Genomic DNA, 20,637 nt, shown 5'->3' with positions numbered 1-20,637 from the left:
TATTTTAACCAAAAAAAAAAAAAAAAAAAAATTACACGTTTGTTATGTGAGTCACGAACTAACCAGCAAAAGACAACATGAGGATGAAAAAAATGTCTCATGAAGTTCTTTTTTAAAGCAACTTTCTTCTCTAAATTTTTAATTAAATTTTTAAGTTCAGATTTTTTTAAAAAAAAGTTGCTTTTTTTTAAGCAACTTATCAGCTAGACATTTCTACGTATTGTCTGACCAATGTAAGTAGATTCCTAATGTCTTAAATTCCATCAATAAAAAAAAATTACAAGGCCTTATCTGACTTCTGAGTATTTTTACATTGGGCCTACTGCCATCTTTAGCTTTTATTACGGTACAGTGAAATAGTAATTATTCTGAAATTATTTAATATATAATAGCCTCCCACATACTCTATTTAAATACCTATTAATGAATTTCTTTAATGTGCCAAATATTGAATTTTTATTTTTGGGTTCTCTCATTTAAATAGCATAGATACAAGTTTTTCAATGACAGTAACACCATGTCTTCAAGGCACTGGTATAACAATTAATTCATGTATTTCAAAAAGAAGTGAGGAAAATACAATATTTCACATTACTTACATCATTTTAACTGACCCATTATTTACAGAAAACCTTTTCCAAAGCATCATTCGGATGAACATTTCTCTACTGTTCTTGGCAATTTGTAAGCTTATTACACTTCATACTTTCAGCTGAAGTTCACAGTATTCGACATTTAGACAGGAGGACTAGATACATTTCCCTGGAACTGTCAGACAAATCTCATTGTTGGAATATGTCCTGAACAGTGATTCACCCACAAACGAAAGCTCACAATTCAATTTAACACCATCTAATGAGACACGGATTAATTCTTATAAGATCACATAATAAAAAAGGCAATCAGAAATTCACTCTATGTCATGACAATGAGAATTCATCATGCTTTTCAATTCAAAACCAACTCAGGCCTCATAAATTTGCTGGATTTAAATCTGGCACCAAAATTCCAGTGCATGAACAGTGTTTTTCCTTCACTGGAAGAATCTGACTTCAGGAAACTTCTCTCCTCCTTTCCACCTCGTTCTCCCTTACTTTGTTGAATTACTCAGCTAGTTAAATTCAGCTATGCCAGATAAGAGGATGGTGGGCAAAAACCCGACAATGCACATACCCCAAAGCACACAGCTATGTCAGTAAACACCAGTAAACATCCAAATGGAGATGCAGCTCATATCCATTTTCTTGCTATAGCGTATTATAGCATATTTCATTTGGGAAACTTGTATAAATTACATGAGAAAAATCAAAGGTTTTGGTCGGTGTAAGGTACATTTCTCCTTAGGAATACATACGACTAAACCAACCCAGCCCCAGTCCGGCCCCTCTCTGCCTTTTCCTAGTCAACCACTAAGTATAGACAGTAAGGTTCAGAAAAAATTCCTGTCTCCATGAATACTCGGAACCGACCCTTCTCATCCAACTGATTTATCATTGCAGTATTTTAACTTTTAGACCCCATTTTCCTTTACAGTTCTGTTTTTCTTAATGATTTCACTGATTGAGCCAAGATGTTTTGATATTGTCTCTGGATCAGTTGTAATACACTTAAGCCTTTTAGATTCTGGACAAAAATATGCCATTCACATTGCTTATCATCTAAATAACTCACTGAAAACAGCTTATTTAAATTTTCATTCCCCTCATCAAGCCTGACAGACACTTTTTCTTCTACAAACGACATTACAAAAATTCCTTGTAAGGATGTCTCTTTCTGAGCTCGGAGTTTAAGCTGAATTAATTGTTGTTTTTCTATTCCACCTGGTGTTCTAGCATTTTCTGTCCTCATTCTCTTTATTACAACAAAGTTTACAAAAGAAGGGTAAGCATTAATAAATCAGAGATTGCTTTTAAATTGTAAACATATAAACCAAGATCAGAGCACATTTAATTGTAATCTCAGGAAGAGATATCCTGGGAAATCTCTGAAGCCATGGCATGACAGAATTAAACTTTCAAAACTACATCGCCAAAACCGAACGGCAGACTAATTTCTTTTGCCTATCATATATCAGATGCACCATAAACCCTCAAAGAAAGAAGTAATGAAAAAAATCAAGACTCAGCTGCCGCAATATTATAGTTATGATGATCGGATTGATGTGCAGAAAGTTGAGATCTATTTTAAACCTCACTAATTACAAACTAGATTTTAACCATAATCAAAGGAAAGGATCAGCTTTTTCACAGAAAATTTGAAAGACAAAAATATATTTTCTAGAGTGGCGTGAGAAGAAACTGGTTTGTTTTCTCACAGTCTGCCTCTTTAAAATTCAAAAATCTGCCCAATAATCTATTCTAGCCCATTCTAAATGGCTAGCAAGTGGTCCAGAGATATTTAATAGGGAGATATTAATTCCAAATATCCACTACAGATGAAAAATTGAAAAGTCATTACAGGTAACTGCAAAAGATTAAGCCACCTGAGCAGCATTAAAGAACAGAACAGTAGATGAGGCTGTAAGTAAAGCAGAATTTGGAATCTTGCATCTGCAAATCACAAGTTCAAATATAAACTGGGCTGAAGGATGATGAGAGATAAATTGTTTGTCTCAGTTTCAGTCCTAGTGTAAAAAGGGCACTTATTAAAATATTCAAAATGTGTATCATGACCGACAATCTTATTTGAAGCCTCAGGAAGTAGACCTGTGATTGAAAAAGACTGAGAAAAGGGAAATTAATCTTTACAAATTATTCCTATAGAGTAGAGACAGCACAATGGCAGGAAGATGCACCGAGCCGTGCAAGTTTTGTGGGCAATACTAAAAATAATTTAAGAACAACTGCAGCAGAGCTGACTTCCCATTATATATATTTTGATGCTAATCTTACGTAATGCATTTGGTGCTGATCAGCATTACAAAGATCAGTAGTCTAAATATATCTGAACATGACAGATAGATAGATGCTCCTCATCCTATATCTCCATCCATTCCATTCACTAAAAATAGAATATTAAATTACAGAAGGGGTTGGTTGCACCAGCATCCAGAAAAGTGTCATCTGACTTGGCTGAGAGAAATACTTGGCTACTTGAAGAAAGTGTAAAACTCCTGAAAAGAGTTAATATCCAAGACTTTTCTTGCACCCATCCAGCAGCTGCCAACTAGCCACAACATCACAGACAATCGTGTTCTTTTCAAGGACTAAAATTCTGATAGAAACGCCAAATGCTATTTGAAAATAAGTCCCGTATGGCCGACAAGCATTACAGATACTAAAACATGTTTGGGAAAGCTTATCTTTTCAAGTTCTGGCAATCCAAAAAAATCTTAAGACCAAAAGCAATTTTACTATAGAAGACATCAGCATCTCCTAACCTTTGCCTTAGAGATTTATTTACATCAGAAGTAAGAAAGTATGAATTCCAGATGCAAGAAAAAAATTACCACAATCTGTCAGCATTTTAAGCTTCCTCTTGAACAGATTTTGCATGCCACTCTCATTCAGTCTCATTCACATAATGGCTACATCCATAGCAGTAAATTAAACTCCGCCAGGAAAGTTTCCTGCATCTGGGACGTGATCATCTGTACCGCTGAACTGTTAGGACAATCATTAACAAGTTTTTGGCCTGGGCCAACAACTACTCTTCCAAATAATCTCCAGCCACAGCTCAGGAGAGGCAATATTGCAGAGTCTGTCTCTGAAAGGATGCTGGCCGGCAGCCAGGTGCTTTGGGGAAGGGGAGCCCTTACCAGCCGTGAGGCAGGCTGTCCTGTGCCAGCTGGCCACAGTGCCCAGGAACATTCCCAGGCACCTTTCGCTGACTAACATAGACCTTACTGCTAAGCCCCATGTTGGAAACTGAGAGAGTTCGCAGTTGGGATGGCAAATTAAGCCTTGAGTGTCAGTCATAAACCTTTATGACCTTGTGCTCTCAACTGAGAGGCAGACATTAACGTAAGCATCAGGGTGACAGCGTAGAGCAATTTAATACACAGCCTTTCTGCAGCAAAAGCAAACACGTTTTGCTGATCCTTGAAGTGAGGCCAACAGTAATCAGAACAAGCCTTGATGATACAAATTTCCCTTCAAACAGATGAGGTCAAGCTCATTTACTTGCTTACATTTGCTGTTCTGAGGACAGTTATATGTTTTTCTTCCACACCCATACTCTGTTTCAAAAGCACCCCCAGACCATTTGGGGACAAGCAGTGAGCGACTGGGATATAGCAGCATTTTAACTCTGAAGGAAGGATTGAAACAACAATGAATTGTTATGTTTTCTACTTATGCTCTCTTTCAGTATTTACTTTCTTAAACGATAATTAGCTAAAAAAATCAGTCATCAAGTACACGTTATCATTATGACAGATAATACTTCATGATAACACACTCCCAATTACACTATTTACTGCCAGTTAATTGAGAAGTAGATCTCAGTGAACCCTCAGAACAAAATTTAGAGATAATGTACATTAATTTTAATCACAAGATTTTTATGTCAGAATCACTTTACATTTAAACACTGTTCTAATTAAATATTCAGAAATGTTTAGCAAAATCTGAAATCCAGTTTCACCACTGCATTGAAAAGCAATATCTGGCAAAATCGAAGTTTCCCACTTACTTCCCAAGAATTTTTTTGTACTTGGCTGAGTACCCGCATATTACTGCTTGTATTACTGCTCTAGTACTCTGCAACTGGTACACATTCTAAAACCATGTATATCATTACATAACTCAGATATTTACTTAAGTAAATGTAAATAAATCTCAGTCTACTACTGAGATCCAGAATAGTGAGAAAGAGGCTGCCTACTCTTATCACAGAAATCAGTTGATGCTGACTTTTCCCTCAGAAAAATGCAGAATCTAAAAACCTCATTCACCAAAGAAAACAAATTTGTGTTCCAAATGTACAGTGGTCCATTGCTTTTGGGATCAGAATAGCAAGTTCTCTCTCATTTTGCCTTTTGGCATGGCAGGTACCAGAGGTCTTCAATATGTGAATCAATGTCCTGCTCTTTGAAGGTATGGGACAATTATTTGAATCTTGGTGCAGGGGCTCTCATTTTTGAGGAGCTTATGTCTTCGCTTTATTCTTTAATCTCAAATTTAATTTCTATTACTGGGTCTTCAGCATTTTAACTTTGAAATACAGAAAATACACCAAATGTCAACTTGTATTTTCTTAAGAAGGTCAGGGAAGAATTCTTCCAAATGCTGGGAAGGACTGTGCTCACTGCACAGTGCTAAAAAATTTTCACGTGCTTATACTAGGCAAACATGATAATCAGAAAATCTCGCAACCACTGCCCAGGGTAAAATCCTGATACGAAGCCAAGCCTCTACTATCAGCTGTGGGCAAAGGATAGATTAGTAGCTCTCCCAGAGCACTGCCCACAGCCTGTATTTTGGGTCTCCACCTCATTCATCAACTTTTGTAAGATGTATGATACAAGTCCAACCACATTCAGTTAAGGGAATAAAAAAACGATTCAAATTCTCTATTTCCTTCCTCCCTCATTACACCCACTCTCCTCCATCTTCTGAGTGCCTCCCCCTTATGACTGCTTACGAGTCTGACAGTGGGTAAGATCTCCCATTATATCGTCTGCCTGCAGCCTCTTGTCTGTTGGAAAGATCCCTTTTTTAGAAAAATTTTTATGAAACATATTACTCCATAAAATACAATATTCCACATTTAGGAACTTCTCTAATTATAGGCAATCCCAGCTCTCATTGATTTTAGCCTTACCCACCCTAACCTTAGGATAAATCTGCCTAGTGTAATATGGCCATGCAGATTTTTGCTTTCCTGCACTCCAAGCAGACATCAACTTGTTCTGCCTGTGCTCTACATGAATGAGAGTGTTATGTTCAGCAAGATGCCAAGGCTGAACTGGTCACCCTGACGTGGAGTGAAACTAAAATGTGCCCTGCCATCTGGGAGCATAGCAGAGTAAGTTTGTGTTTGCCTACATCACGGAAGCATATCACTGCGTATCCACACAGGAGAATGTTTTTTTAAGACAGTTTGATCCACCAGAAATTGCCAGCATCATCACCCCCACCTGCTCTGAAAAGCAAGCAGGCAACCTGATTTTTACAATCCTGCCTCTGCAAATTACTCTTTACTTTTTTATTGGCCAAAAGATACCAGGCCACTTTGACAATGATGCCTTAGGGTGGGAAGAGGCCAGCCTCCACAAGCCAAGACAGGAAGGATTGCTATGGGACTCTGCAACTAATATAGTCTGACAAGATGACTGTAACTCTAGGGAGAAAACTAGTAGAGGTCTCCAGGTTCAAAAAGTAGGAGAATCACATCTTCCCTAAACAACTGCATTTTCATGTTCACAGCACAACACATTTAATCTATGTGCACTTGGTGGGTGTGTTAGTGTATTTCAGTCCACCCACATGCCAAATTGAACAGAAATAGCACAGAAGTAAGGGAACACACAGTACTCACAATATATGAGGTAACTGAATCATCACTCTCAAAGCAGAAAGAATGCAACATAAAACCCAACAATAAATATTGTTTGAAATAGTCCTGTGCTGGGAAGGGAATAGACCAGATGACGAAATAGGGCTTTTCCATTTTCAATCTCTTTAAGGCCAACAAATCTTGCAATTTGTTTTTCTGTTTCTTAGGAAAAGTACACATCTTGTAAACTTCCACAGCTTTTAACCCTCAATGTTTCAGGACTTCTCAAGATATCCAGCTCTAAGTATCAGTAAGAGAAATAGCTCTATCAACAGGCAAAACATAGTGATTGCAAAGTCGCAACAAAGATTTTTAATTATGAGAGAAATCACAGTATTTCAAGTATATTTAAAATTCAGCTCAGTAAATGACAAAATTACAGGTAATCAACCTGGGAAATACAGTTTTGTCTCACTTCCAATCAACAGGTGACTATCATTTTCATTTTTATATACATAAAGGAGAAATCTGATTTAAAGTAGCATATGAACAAGATCAAACACGAACTTAAAATTTGACTTTCACAACCAATCAGGCATCCACCTGCAGTGGTCTTCAAAGCGGGGTGCACACATCAGAGGGGTTGTGCAAGACAATCTGCTGGGGTGCCAGAAGAAAATATCAGAACTTCAATGGTTACATGTATATAATATGTAAATAAATAAATATAATGGCGGTGCATGCTCTGTAAGTTTTTACTGACAGGGATGCATGACCTAAAAAGTTTGGAAACCACGGCCCTAAAGGATCTTGCTATGCAATTACTGCTGCCATGTCAAAGGCATCTAATGAAGGTGATGACATTTTTACATCTCTTCTCAAGTATCACTTATACAAACAGCTAAAAATATCTCTAGGAGGCAGATTTGTGAGCTCCTATCTTTTCCAAGCAGCATGGATTCTCAAAAAAAAACCCCAAATTACTCAACATTTTCTTTGTTTTCAGGAAATGCAACTTACTTACAACTTTCTCATTAATCTCTTCCCTCCACTGTACTTACTGTCAGCATTTGATGAAAGAGCTCATTTTCCTGATGTGGCCAGTCAAACAAGAGCACAACATGTTATATGTGTCAATCAAGACAAATAATGTTTTTGCAAATGGGAATGGATTACTCGATCAGATGAACTCTTAAATTAAGGAGAAAAGTTAAGTGTTCTTTTTCTTCCGGGTTACCTCAGTTGTATGGAAAGGTGGCTAGTGAACAAAATCTGGCTCAGTAAGCAGCTGTTACATTAAAAGTAAGCGGTGGATTACAATGTGCAAATGCAGAAGAGGAAAATTTTGTTCATAATGAAAAATACGACAATCAGATTTGTTAATCTTTTCCAATCTGGAACAAGAAACATGTAGACATCGTGACTAAATGGAAATCTTGAGGTGTCTATAATCATTATGAAGTTGTTTGGGTTGCCTGATATAGGGAAAATGTGAGTAAGAGGAGACAACATAATACTGACACAGAGAAAGTATAGCAATCATCCTCCAGCATCACCTAACAAAACACAGGATGGGTGGTGAATTTGAAAGGTAATACTCTTACATCAATAGAAATATTTTTTTTATTTAGTGAAATGTATAATTATCACCTCAAAATCCATATAGTAAGAACATCTGCAATTGAAATTACGACAATAATTCTGAATGCTTCATGGCATACACCAGCCACATCAAACATCAGCAAGGAGTCAGCTGAAGATTCACCCAACAGCAGAATGTATCTACTTACTACTCACAGAGGGTCATTTCTATCTCCTCTGAAATCATTTGAATTGCTTAATACAAGAACAGGTCTCAGGCACAGCAACAGCTAGTTCTTGGTGTGGGGAAAACTGAAAACAAAAGCCGGCAGTGTATGAAGTCACAAGTAAAAAAAGTTTCGGATTCACATGAAGAAGCCATTTTTTCTTACTTGTTTTCACTTTACTACTGTATGTACAGATTGCTAGATGTTGCTTTCACTGAAAGGTAAAGTTTTGAGTAACATTTTTCTTATTATTTGTCCTATCTAAAGCTAACTGCAGAAACAGCAAGGAAATCTTAGTGAATTGCAATTCATTCTGTTGAGAAATTGCACAGATAAAAACCCTGACATCAGAAATGTCTCAACATTTTTAGGGCTGCACATTTCAGTTTTTCACCATTCAAATCTACGTGCATTACAACAATGTTAAAAATAAAAATTTCCAATGACTCTTAGAAGCCTCCCCCAATCTTCCTTCGCTGAAAATTCTAATATTCTTTTGTTTACTTCCAAATTGTAGAGAACTCAGTTACTAATTCCTCCTGGAAATTAAATTTCCATCTCTAGCACTGCTCTACTACAGCTATCAGAAATGAAGCATCTGAGTGGAAGCATTACATGGGCACCCTTCTCAGCTTTAGAAAGCTATCGTCGGAGGCAGGACCGCAAGACTGAATGAAGATTGCATTCTTGGCTACTCCACTAAAACATAATGAAACAGTGCTGTCTGACATAGCTCCTGTTCTACACATGGTACTCATTCCAGGCTCAATCTGTCTGCCCAAAACAGGTACAAAAAAAGATGTTCTAGATTATATCCACAGGGCTAGCAAGCATGGCACATGACAAGTGGGAGAGCGTGCCCTTCTGGAGAGGCAGCTGGAGGCTAGGCATGACATTTTAGCACTTTAAAAATGGCACTACACACCTATGCCTTAGCAATGGTGATTTAATTTTGTAACGTGTATCAGTAAGGAAAGGGCGAAAAAGGTAAAAAAATGAAGCTGTGCAATACATAACTGACGTTGTTTTACAATTTATAGGTATATTCTTGAAGGACATGCATGTTCCTTCTTCCAGTTTGACTAACCCTGTCACTTAGTTTTTCACAGTTTCAGTTTTTATTTTCAGTTGTCAAATTCAAGAAGTTCAAGGGCTCAGACTCCCTTCTTTACTCCCATATTCTTTTATTTTAAGGTCAGCTAATACAAAGCCACAAATCACATAACTGTATATATTGTATACAATTGTATATTGCATATGTCTTATTTCTACATATCCTTTTTTTTCAGGATTTCTTAAAAATTTGCCAACTGGTTGATCACAAAATAATGTGCACTTTTGAACAAGCCACTGGCCAGAGTCAGACTCCAGCAGAGATGATGAGTATGACAGACCCTTGTGCTTTCACAGTTAGAGCTGATATGCCACTGTTTGACACTACTCTATGATAAAGGGACACAAGTGTAATATTTTTTTACTCATGATGACTCTCGCAGCCTACTAAAGATCATGCATTCTTTCATGAGCAAATTTGACTCTGAAATTACGAAGCCATGATTTGGTGTCTTTAAAGGAAGACCCAACTTAACCACTGCGTTCCAAATATATTGCAAAATAATATAAGCACATATTTTTATTTTAAATACTCTTCATGGCCTTCATCACTGCTACACCTACACTCCTCTTCCATACACTAGTTTCCAAACTTCCAATACAATTCACAGTAAACAAGGTATGTATTACTGATTTTCAACTTTTAAAAAGTTATTCAGAGGCAGCAGGTGTCTAAAAGGTAAACAGAACTAACTTAATTGCTGCAATGTTTTGTAACCGTTACAAAAAACTGTTAGCAAGTACCTCTCTTAAAATGAACAACATAATAAATGAATGTCACAAGTCTGCTTTCAGAAAGAATGTTAAGTGAAAATCTTGCTTACAAATACAAGTAGTTACTAATTTCATGTGGGTTTGTGTATTGCAAAAATTAATTTTCATCTCTTCATAAGAGTGCAATTCTTTTCATAAGAAAAGCATTAAAATTTCAGCAACAGACTTCACAAGAAAATGATAGATCTTAAATTTTTTTTTTTGGTATGATGACACTATTCACTGTACCACCCATTGCCTTTTGGGGATCCCTACCCAAATGATGCAGCTCTGGGGATCCTTTCTCTATTCAGTTTAACATCAGGTAACAGTGCATGGCAAATGACTAGAAGCATTTCACAAATGCAAACAAACCAAGGGCGAGTTAAATATATGGTAAATAATAGATATATGGAAAAAATGTCCAAATTTTCTTGCAAATAGTGAAAAAATGTATTTGAATAGTCTATAAAAACCATGTATCATGTAACTGATGGAATATCAAATGTTGGCAAATATTACACTTAATTGAATTGTCCTAATTTTACTTAATGACAACTAAGATTTTGATTTTTTTTAATTAATATGGCAAATTCAGTCTGGAGTTATACAAACAAATTTTACTGCTACCAACAGACTGTACTGAAGGCAGAATTTAATTTAAAATGTTTCCAAATACAACGGAAAACCAATTTCAAGTTTTTATCTATCTAGACTGATTCACTCATACATTGTAAATCTACAAAACCCAGAACATTGTACATATAAAACTGTAACATTTTAGAAATTTAACATTACTTACAAGCTGTTCAGACTTTACACCGTAGAGCTGAATGGTCTTTGCCACATTTTTTGCCACAGCTAAACTCAGGTCTGGATCAACAGCCGCCACATTTAGCTCACTGGAAGGAAAGATTAGAAATCTTAATTAACAACTAAACAGTGTTGTATTTAACTGATAAAGAATTAACTATGAATACATAGTTACATGGTATGTCAATTTAGAGGGAGTAACACGTACAACCAGGTCTTTCTAAGCACTGTAATTCGGTTTACAATTTAACAAGTCATTTGGGAATTTTATGTGCAGTGTTCCTATTCTAGTAAAATGAGCAAAGTTTAGGAATGACACTTCAGTATGAAATCACTATTAGTAAGCCATTCAAAAATATTGACTGCAATTAACTACACTCAAGCTTTGGCAGCAGCCTTCAAACATTACAGGTGAATACACAGTCATTCAACTCTGGAATTATATGAGCCATGCAGAAATACCCAGGGGATGCCTTAGCTTGACACAACTAATAAGCTGTGTTTTAGGCAATCCTTTATAGTAAAAGAGGCCCCAAAGGAATGACAGGGAACAAATGGAAGAAGGAAAAGACTTCTAAATCACTTCCAGCGTTTCTTGTTCAGTGAGGCCCCCCCAGATCTCCATTGGCTCTGGGTGAATTCTACTGAAAACAGACAAGCACCATCATGTTGCTAGTGATGAGATTAACCTCTTCAAGGAACTGGAGAGACATTAGGCACCCTGACCTCTGAGAACTCTGCAGGGCCCCAAACATCATTAGCTAAAGGTCACTCTGAAAAACACAGCTGAAATTTCACCATTTTCACGTCATTTTCCCTTATCCTCTGCAAGGAGCAAAATAATATCAATAATCACAGCAATAGGCATGTTCTGAGCATCTGCAACTCCCAGTCACAAGCACAGCGTCGGTATTTAAATTACGCACACACTCACATAGACATACTGTGAATACAGCTCATCATTTTCAGACTGTGTTAAACAGACAAGTCCTTACCAAAACCTCATGAGGGAAAACACACCACTGGTAATTTAAGCATCTCATTTTACAAATTCTGCCTGGAATAGTCATCTTTATCTCTTTTCTTGCTGTTTCACTCTAACAAAATATTAACATCAGGTACTATCACTTGCAGCCAAGCATCTATCATCTTCCCTTTGACACAGTCAGAATAATTGTCAGACATTTACAGTATGTGTGAGGTTTCCCTTCCTGACGTTTTATAAGCTTAAAGAGTAAAACTTAAATTAAAATTTCACTTATTCCAGAAAAACAAATACAGAAGATAAATAATACAATTTATAATATATTATAAATAATAATTAGGTGACTATCCCACTTTATACAGTATTGGTGTGGCCTCACCTTGTGCTCTGTGTGCAGTTCTGGGCCCCACAATTTAAGAAGGACATGAAGGTCCTTAAACCTGTCCAGAGGAGGGTAACAAAGCTGGTGAAAGGGCTGGAAGGAATGTCCTGTGAGGAGCAGCTGAGGACTTTGGGCTTGTCTGGTTTGGAGAAAAGGAGGCTGAGAGGTGACCTCATTTGCTCTCTACAGCTTCCTGAGGAGGGGAAGTAGAGAGGGAGGTGCTGGGCTCTTCACCCTGGTATCCAGTGAGAGGATGTGAGGGAATGGTTCAAAGCTGTGCCAGAGGAGGTTTAGACTGGACTTTAGGAAGCATTTCTTTACAGGGAGGCTGGTCAAGCACTGGAACAGCTTTCCTAGAGAAGTGGTCAATGCCCCAAGGCTGTCAGTGTTTAAGAGGTGTTTGGACAATGCCCTTAATAACATGCTTTAACTTTTGGTAAGCCCTGAACTGCTCAGGCAGCTGGACTTGACAACTGCTGCAGGTCCCTTCCAACTGAAACATTCTATTATATTCTGTTCTGAATCCTGACTTAATTTTTACATTAACCAGTTTTATAACTAAAGAGTAATCAATCTTTTACTGCTAAGGAAGTCTCATTTCTAAAACTGTAACTTATGAGAAAAAACATATTGAAGATTACATTTTGCAACGTATTACATGTGCATACCTGGCTATAGTTTTAATGATGCTGTCAAGTTCATCAGAAGAAGGAGGATTCCGACCTCCAGGAGGGAAGACAAGATTGATGGGGTCAAAGAGTCGAGATAATGATTTTGACAAATAAGCAGCTTCATATTGTTGCAGTGAATCTTTCAATGCCTTTTCTGGACTGTGGGTATAAGACAAAATTAAAATATGCATTAGCATTGAATCTTTCAAGACCGTATAAACTTTCCAGTATTGAAACTGTTTTTGATTTCTGGTCTTTAAACATATGCACTTGAAAAGATTTTAGTAGTGTGTAATACCTTGCCTTTTACTTGAACCATGTAATTAGTCAGGGAGTCATTATGTGTAGTTCAATACATTTCTTAGCACTTTCTGCAAGACGAACATGGAATCTCTATTTCAAGGTGTTTGTGAGACAAATAGCACTAAAACATCTGCAAAATATCAGGAAGATACCCAGAACTGCAATGAAGGACCGTTTTATATTCACATATTTCATTAGCAGATAGCTCATACCCAGTGATACACCAAAAAATAAAAGTATCTCCTGGTATATGTATGTGCAAAGAAAGCCTCTTCTTAAACTTACCTTTAACAAGTTGTCTTCAGCACTGCTGTTTGTGAAAATGAGTAAATAGTATCCCTCTCAAACATCTTACCTCCTTGTCAGAAGTTTGGTGAACTCTTTACTTTGCCTCCATTGAAGTCAATGGTAAGTCTCTCACTGACTGCTCAGGAATATATTTAAGCCAATACAAACCTCACATAAAATGTTTATTTTATCTTACGTACACCTAGAAGTCCTAATAGACTCGATGAGCCTGTTTCACTTCGATCTTTCTGATATCTACCACTCAAATCATGCTTATTCTACAATGTATAAACATAAAACCTGTAAATCATAATAAACTGCGTATTTGCCACACTCCAGTGGTTGCCATATCATTAAGAGAAAGCTACTGCTGTAACTACAACACTGAACACAAAGCTTGATGAATTTTCATCATTCTGCCTTTTTTTTTTTTTTTTTTTTTTTTTTTTTTTTTTTTTTTTTTTTTTTCCAAAGGGACAAAAAGATAAAACTACTTCCAAAGTTAAGGACTTTGTGGAGGACAGGACAACCCAACACTGTTAATTATATAACTCTAGAATAGCAATAAAGCAATAGTACTATTTGCTCTAGAATAGTCCTAAAGTAATAAATGCAAGAGGAAAAAAAAAAAAAAACTTTAAAACTTTCCCACTCTGTCAATTTCAGTAACATTAAGTTCTTAAAAATATTCTGTTTTCTTGCAGGGTGCAAAGCTTTACATTTTATTTCCTTAGTTCATAATACATACTCATAATCTTGGGTTTTTTGCATGAACAAGTCCTGTGTATCTTCTTCCATTTGTTGTAGTTCAGCAAAGAGATCAGTACAAGTTCCACTTGCATTAAAATTTCTCGGAATATTTTGACCATATTGTTGCAGGCGCTTCCACAAGTCATTATAAAGCCTCAGTAATTTAGGGTATTCTCCTTCAAAAGCTTGTTTCAAAAACATAGAGGCTGCAAAATAAAGCAGTAAGCAATACACATTACCAAGTTCAAACTAATTTTTTATTCACATAAACAACCGGTACCTTTGCATTTATATGAATGAATGATATATAATATCATCCTAGCTTTACTATTAATAACGCAATATTTATAACTGATTTCAGAGAGGCATGAGCTTTCACATTGAATGCCGTTGACAAAGGTGTGCATCTAAAGCACTGGCATAAATTCTACAACTGGAAGACTGCACATGGAAAACTTACTTTGTACAACAAAGATACTAATCATGGTTGTGAAACGTTTGGTATCAAACTTATTACTATTATCATTCACTTAAGGCCAAAGTGTGATTAGAACTCTCTAAATCTAGAGATTTTCTAACAACAGCTTAACGAGTCAAAAGTGCGGGGCTTGTATGACTTTGAAGATGACCATTTAAAACAAACACAGATACCTTCTATGAGGCAAGATCTTCAGAAATGCATATGCTTTTACATTCACTTCTTAAAACAAGGTGCCTAAAAAGCAATTCCTAAACTTGTCTAATGAAGAAAAACAAAGCCAGCAGAAAAAGCAGCATTATTTTCAGCCTTGAAAGGCTTGCCACAAGAGACAGGAAATGAAACAAATGTACAACTGTTTTAGCAACTGATGTTAATCTCGATCTAACATCACTCATACTTTATGGATTTCCCACTACATTAGCAGATTAACACTGTTCCATTCATTCGGAGGTTTTTCAGGTTCCAGACATCTGCCCCATTTCATCCAGCCTATTCTTTCAACTCGGTTATATTCTAATTTTGAATACTGCACATTTATTATCAAACACAGAGTTATTTTAGGTCACAAAGTTGTGTTTTATAAAGCCTGCCCTCACAGGAGCAGATCATGAGCTATTATCAAACTCTGCAAACTGCCAAGAATTCTTATTTCTACACTTTTTCTGAAATCATCTAGTCTTCCTCTGATCTACAGGATCTAAAGGTCTGTGACTGATGTCAGTGTATTCAATCAGATTTATATGTTAAAAATATCATATAGATGTGTCACTTAAATGAAACAGTCTACTTGCTGGAAGCCCTGTTACCCCAAAACTCAGCTGTAGCAAAGTAAAAATATTATTCACAGTTTAAAAATCCAACTGCTCCCTCTAAACGTTTGTATTAAATTCATGATTAAAAATAATATTTTTGAATAGCTGTCAGACAAAGTTCTGCTGACAAAATGTAAGAGCTCCCTTACTTCTGAAATGTTACCCCATGCCATTAACTGATGTCACCATTTTACAGTCTTAAAATCGAGCGCTGAAAACAGGTAGCATATGTTTGAACATACAAGATTCACAGGTGTGTACATACCGCTGTTAAAGTAATGCATAAGGCAAACAGTAAAATTAATATGTTTTAACACAAGATGAATACATATTCATTTGGGATCATCTAGTTACTTAGCAACCATTGAATACGAATCAACCTGCTAGTTCCTCAAAATTATATTGCTGCTATAAAGCCTGGAAGGACCAAATTTTGAAGAGCCAATGCAATAGCTGAGATCACAAAAATAAATGCAAATCTTGTGCAATTTAGCAGTATGTGCAAAAGACTAACTTCATAAACCAAACACACGTATTTATGAAAGCACCAAACTCACCTGTGATCCAACCGCATGCTGCATTAGCATGTACTGGTAATAGTACTGTCTTATGATTATACATTATTTTTATTTAATATTCCTTGATTGTATATGCTATTTATGTACTACATATGTTCAGAATATTGTGAATACTCAACCATTTATGTATATGTAGACAACATACAATTTTGAAGAAACTCAACTCCTCCTTATGAAGGTATCTAAAAATGGTTAAAATCAGATTTCTACAATTTTTCAGTGCTCAACAAGAAAAGACTGTAAGAATTGCTTTTTAAAATCAAATCACTATTTTTTAATTTGGCAAACCATTTGCTTTGGAAAGCATAACGTATGATTCCAAATACTTTTACCTCCACATACAGCTACAAAAATACATACTTGTTATCAGATAATGACTAATTAATGAAGCAGAGATTATTTCTTCCTGAAAATTCAACCATAGTTTAGGAGGATGACCCTGTTTGCTACAAAACCAAGAAATTTTAAATTCACAGACCCCGCACTGAGTGAACTACTGCATAGAGGAGATAAATAGCAAAACGCTTACTGGAATGAGAGATTCAGAATAACTACAGAACACATTACAAATCATTTATACTTAATACTTACAGTCTGTTGCTGACTGAAACTGAGAGGAAAGTGTCTGAGTTACTGCAGTCCAAAATTTGTACAAAATATCAGACTGGCCATCCTGACAGCAAGGGACAAAAGAAATAGAAGTTTCAAAACACACTCTTTTCAAAGAATCTTAAACAACGAAAATGCTTCCAAGTCAACGCTGTTCTACCATTACTGAGAATAAAAACTAAGAAATGAAAACTGAGAGGTTTTCCTCAAGTTTAAAGCTAGAAAAAATATTGGAGAATACAATAATGAAAGCATCCGTCTTCTCTCAGATGGAATATTTTCCATCAGGTCTGAGGGCATGAGTGCAGACTGAAGCAGTACGCCTCAGGAGCCGTGTTAGAAAATCTCTTTGCACTGCAGTGGCCTTCTCATTCTGTGGGGGTTCTCATGCTGGCTACATCACAGCGGTTACGGCCTTTACACCATGCATGCAAACCCCGACCAGGGACCAAAACCAGAGCATGTCCTGCCCACTAGTTAGATGCTTGGAAGGCTTCCAGTGTTTCTGTGGGAAAAGGAAGCTCACTCTGGACAGAACAAGGTATATGTGTAATGTACTGACCCTGCGGTACCTATTAACCAGTTTAACCAAATCACTACAGTAATGATAATCAGCAAAAAGCACTCAGAATGAGTGAAACAACCAGCAGTGATGACAAAACCAGCAATTCTCAGGATCTTATGCTGGCATTCAGCTGTCCCTATCCTGACTCACTCTGAAACACCCAAGGTTTAAAAACAAATCGCAACATTCACAGCTAAAGCTGGGTTTAAGCAAAGGGCTCAACACAGAAATCACTGTCAAAGAGGGATGCATTTTCTCAGCTTTCTATTTGGCACTGCCAGTGACTTCACTGTGAGAAAACAAACCAACCAACCAACCCACCCTAGTTCTTGTAATTAACACAAGCCCTTTAAAAGTGTCAGTTCAAGCTCTGCACTGCCCAGCGATACAAAAAGGAGATTAGCTATCAAATATAAAAGTTCAGCTACTTCAAACCGAACTACTGCTCAAGATGACAATTGAAAAAAGAATGCACTCTATTTCCTTGCATTGGCAATAACATGCAAAGCAACAGAAGTGTTCAGAATGTCATACATTAACATGGTACCACTGCATCCCACTTGAAGATCTGGTCATTGAAAGACTGCAATTTCAAGCTCAAGTTTATATTCCAAAACTATCATCTTAAAGAATTGATATAAAACCTGAAAACCAGTCAAAGGTACACTGAGACACCTAAAAATAAAAAAACCCTTAAAAATAAAGGGGAAAAAAAAGATTACCAGATAGAAAGCTTTCACAAATTCTGAGATTAGATGAGGAATTCATCCAACTCTATCCCTTACCCCAGAAGTATTCAAAGAAAGATTAAATTCATGGGTCATGTGTTAAGAATTGAGAGAACAGCTTTTATGCTGTTGGACTCTTACTTTTAACATGTATGAGAATTACAGAATACTAAAATAAACTGGAATGATGGAATCTCATTTTTGTGTTTGAGGATGCTGATAGCTATGTATTTTCTGTAAAATTGTACTTGATTTTCATAAATGGGAAATGTTAAATTGTAATATTGGACAATGATTCAGAAGGCAGGCTGCCTAAGATACCTTCGGGGTTTTTGTAAATTTATTAGTATAGTACAAACGTGAAATTACTCTGTTCTTCATTTCACATTTAAAACATGAAAATTACTATTAAACAAATGTCCTTTCACATCAACTACAAACTAAAGTAATTAGCTTTCATATTCTCTATCCCAACCTGGAACAATGTTTGCCTATTCAGCATGGTAACTCAATTCAATTTCTAAATAATCTAATGGAGATGGAAGAATACTTACAGAGCACTTTCCAACAACTTTTCTTTATTACTGTACTCACCTTCTACACCTCTGTCACAGTCTCAGCAGAAAATGTAATGATTAAAGGGTTTTGAAAACAAATGTGCACATAGTCCCTTCTCATGGACATTTCTCTCTTTATTGTCAGATTCAGCATGGTAACGAATGATACTAACACACACGTGACAACGTTTAATGATTTTACAAAAATACATAACTTTTGAATGTACCTATATATATGTATATACACAACATACAGTCAGACATATACACATATGTGCTTATGTAAACACTGCATAGTAGCCCCAGTGGCACCAGTTAAGCCTCTGCCCATGAGCTTGTGTCTTCTGACCTGAGCAAATGGTGTTCAATAACTGTATCAGAATTTTCTATGAAGGCGGCCCTCACGTCTTGGCTAATCAACTGTATTATGCACAACGAGAAACAGGGGAAAAGCTACGTGGAAAATTCAAGTAACGTTTCATACTGATTGACTACTCAGTCAAAATTGTTCCAGAGAAAAAATTACTAATGCCCCAGGTTTGGATCTACTAAAAAAACTATCTACGAAGTCATTACTTCTACAATGTAAGGTATTTCGCTTTGTCCAGCATTGAGATTCAGTCACTCTGGAGGTGAAATATAGCTGCTGATTAACAGCACACAAAAGAGACTGCGGCAGGAACTAGAGAATACTGTTGCCTACACATACACCAGGGGGTATTTAAGCGGGTGGACTGTAGCTACCAAAATCGGAATGCAACAAAGCATTAGCATTAGATACTCCTGCTGGAGTAAAAAGTGTCGTATGCAACCACGAGCATTCAGAAACTATTTATTTATTTTGTTTAAACCTGTCATTTCTTTGCTTCTGCATTAACTCAACATATTATTTTTAAAGTACTTTTGAGTATCTCACTGTTTATTTTTTAAATAATATATTGTAATAGATATTACATCTGTGCCTATAGATCACAATGGAAATTATAGTTTAACTATTTAAAATATAATGCAATTCCATTTGACAATAATGAATACTAGAAAATGACACAAAAAAAAGGTAGCAAAAGGGGTGTCTCTCTCCAGCTTAGAAGGAAATTAAAGGAATGTACCTCTCCTTGTACTGGACAACTTCTTCAAGGTCTTAAGAAAACAGGCAGGATGAAGGTAGAAGAGGAAAGGGCAGTATTGCTTGCCTGAAACGTATGCTGCAAATCTACTGGTTCATCTTATTGTAATGGAAAGTTTATAAGCTTTCCCCTATGCTTCATATAGCACCGTGAGAACTTCCCACAGTATCAGAAAGTAACTGCTCTTTTGGGCTTTTCACTTTCAGGAAATGTCATCTAGCTAAAATTGCATTCTTGTCATCTCCCCATCTACAGAGTGTAAGTAATGAATTCAGTCCTCCTCTACACGTACACCAAATATCCCCACCGGTAGACAGTGTATGGGAGCATTGGCTACATCCACATTAGCGATTCTATGTGTAGAAGGGGTTCTTTCTCGTGCAAATCTGTCTTGTGTCTATACCTGCTCCTGCAGAACACACTGAAGTGTGCTAGCAGACTAACTTCCACTATTCAAGGAATACACTACCTCATCATTAGCTTAAAAAGAACAACTTCTACAATTAAATAGCTTTTTGCAGCATATCGTCATATTTTTGTAACAGAACCCACAAGGATGTACTAATATTTTTATCAATTAATATTCTGAGACTAAGTTGGGAATTTTCCATTTCTCTCTTCTGAAAATGAAATAAAACTGGAAGATGTTAAATTACTTACACCCCCTCCAAAATAAAAATGCTTGCTTTGAAATCTAGTCACAAGCAGATTAACATCTTGTGATACAATCTCTTGTAGCAGGAGCAGCTGACAAGATGAGTAATGAACTGCATCCGATTATCTTTTCAGCTCTGTGGCAATCATTTTCCAACAGCTTCCTTTTCCATAACCAATAACACTGGAAAAAGGTCACCATTCTGTCATATTTTCCACCCC

At 36.5% G+C, this 20,637-nt stretch overlaps 1 protein-coding gene across 1 annotated transcript in view; it reads right to left on the bottom strand.

The window, feature by feature from the left end:
• LOC104490474 (conserved oligomeric Golgi complex subunit 5-like) overlaps positions 1–20,637 on the bottom strand; it is a gene marked incomplete at its 3' end in the record, with an annotated part of 43,307 nt that overhangs the window by 10,015 nt on the left and 12,655 nt on the right. The window contains exons 5-8 of the mRNA XM_010132761.1: positions 16,767–16,848; positions 14,303–14,510; positions 12,961–13,122; positions 10,915–11,014 (exon numbers count right to left, since the gene is read on the bottom strand). Of these exons, the coding sequence (XP_010131063.1) occupies positions 10,915–11,014; positions 12,961–13,122; positions 14,303–14,510; positions 16,767–16,848 (552 nt within the window). The remainder of the gene's footprint in view (positions 1–10,914; positions 11,015–12,960; positions 13,123–14,302; positions 14,511–16,766; positions 16,849–20,637) is intronic.

Source organism: Buceros rhinoceros, unplaced genomic scaffold (genome assembly GCF_000710305.1).
Source record: "Buceros rhinoceros silvestris isolate BGI_N320 unplaced genomic scaffold, ASM71030v1 scaffold3843, whole genome shotgun sequence".
Lineage (NCBI taxonomy): Eukaryota > Metazoa > Chordata > Aves > Bucerotiformes > Bucerotidae > Buceros > Buceros rhinoceros.
Note: the sequence above shows the minus strand (reverse complement) of the source record. Positions and strands in the feature narration are given on the sequence as shown.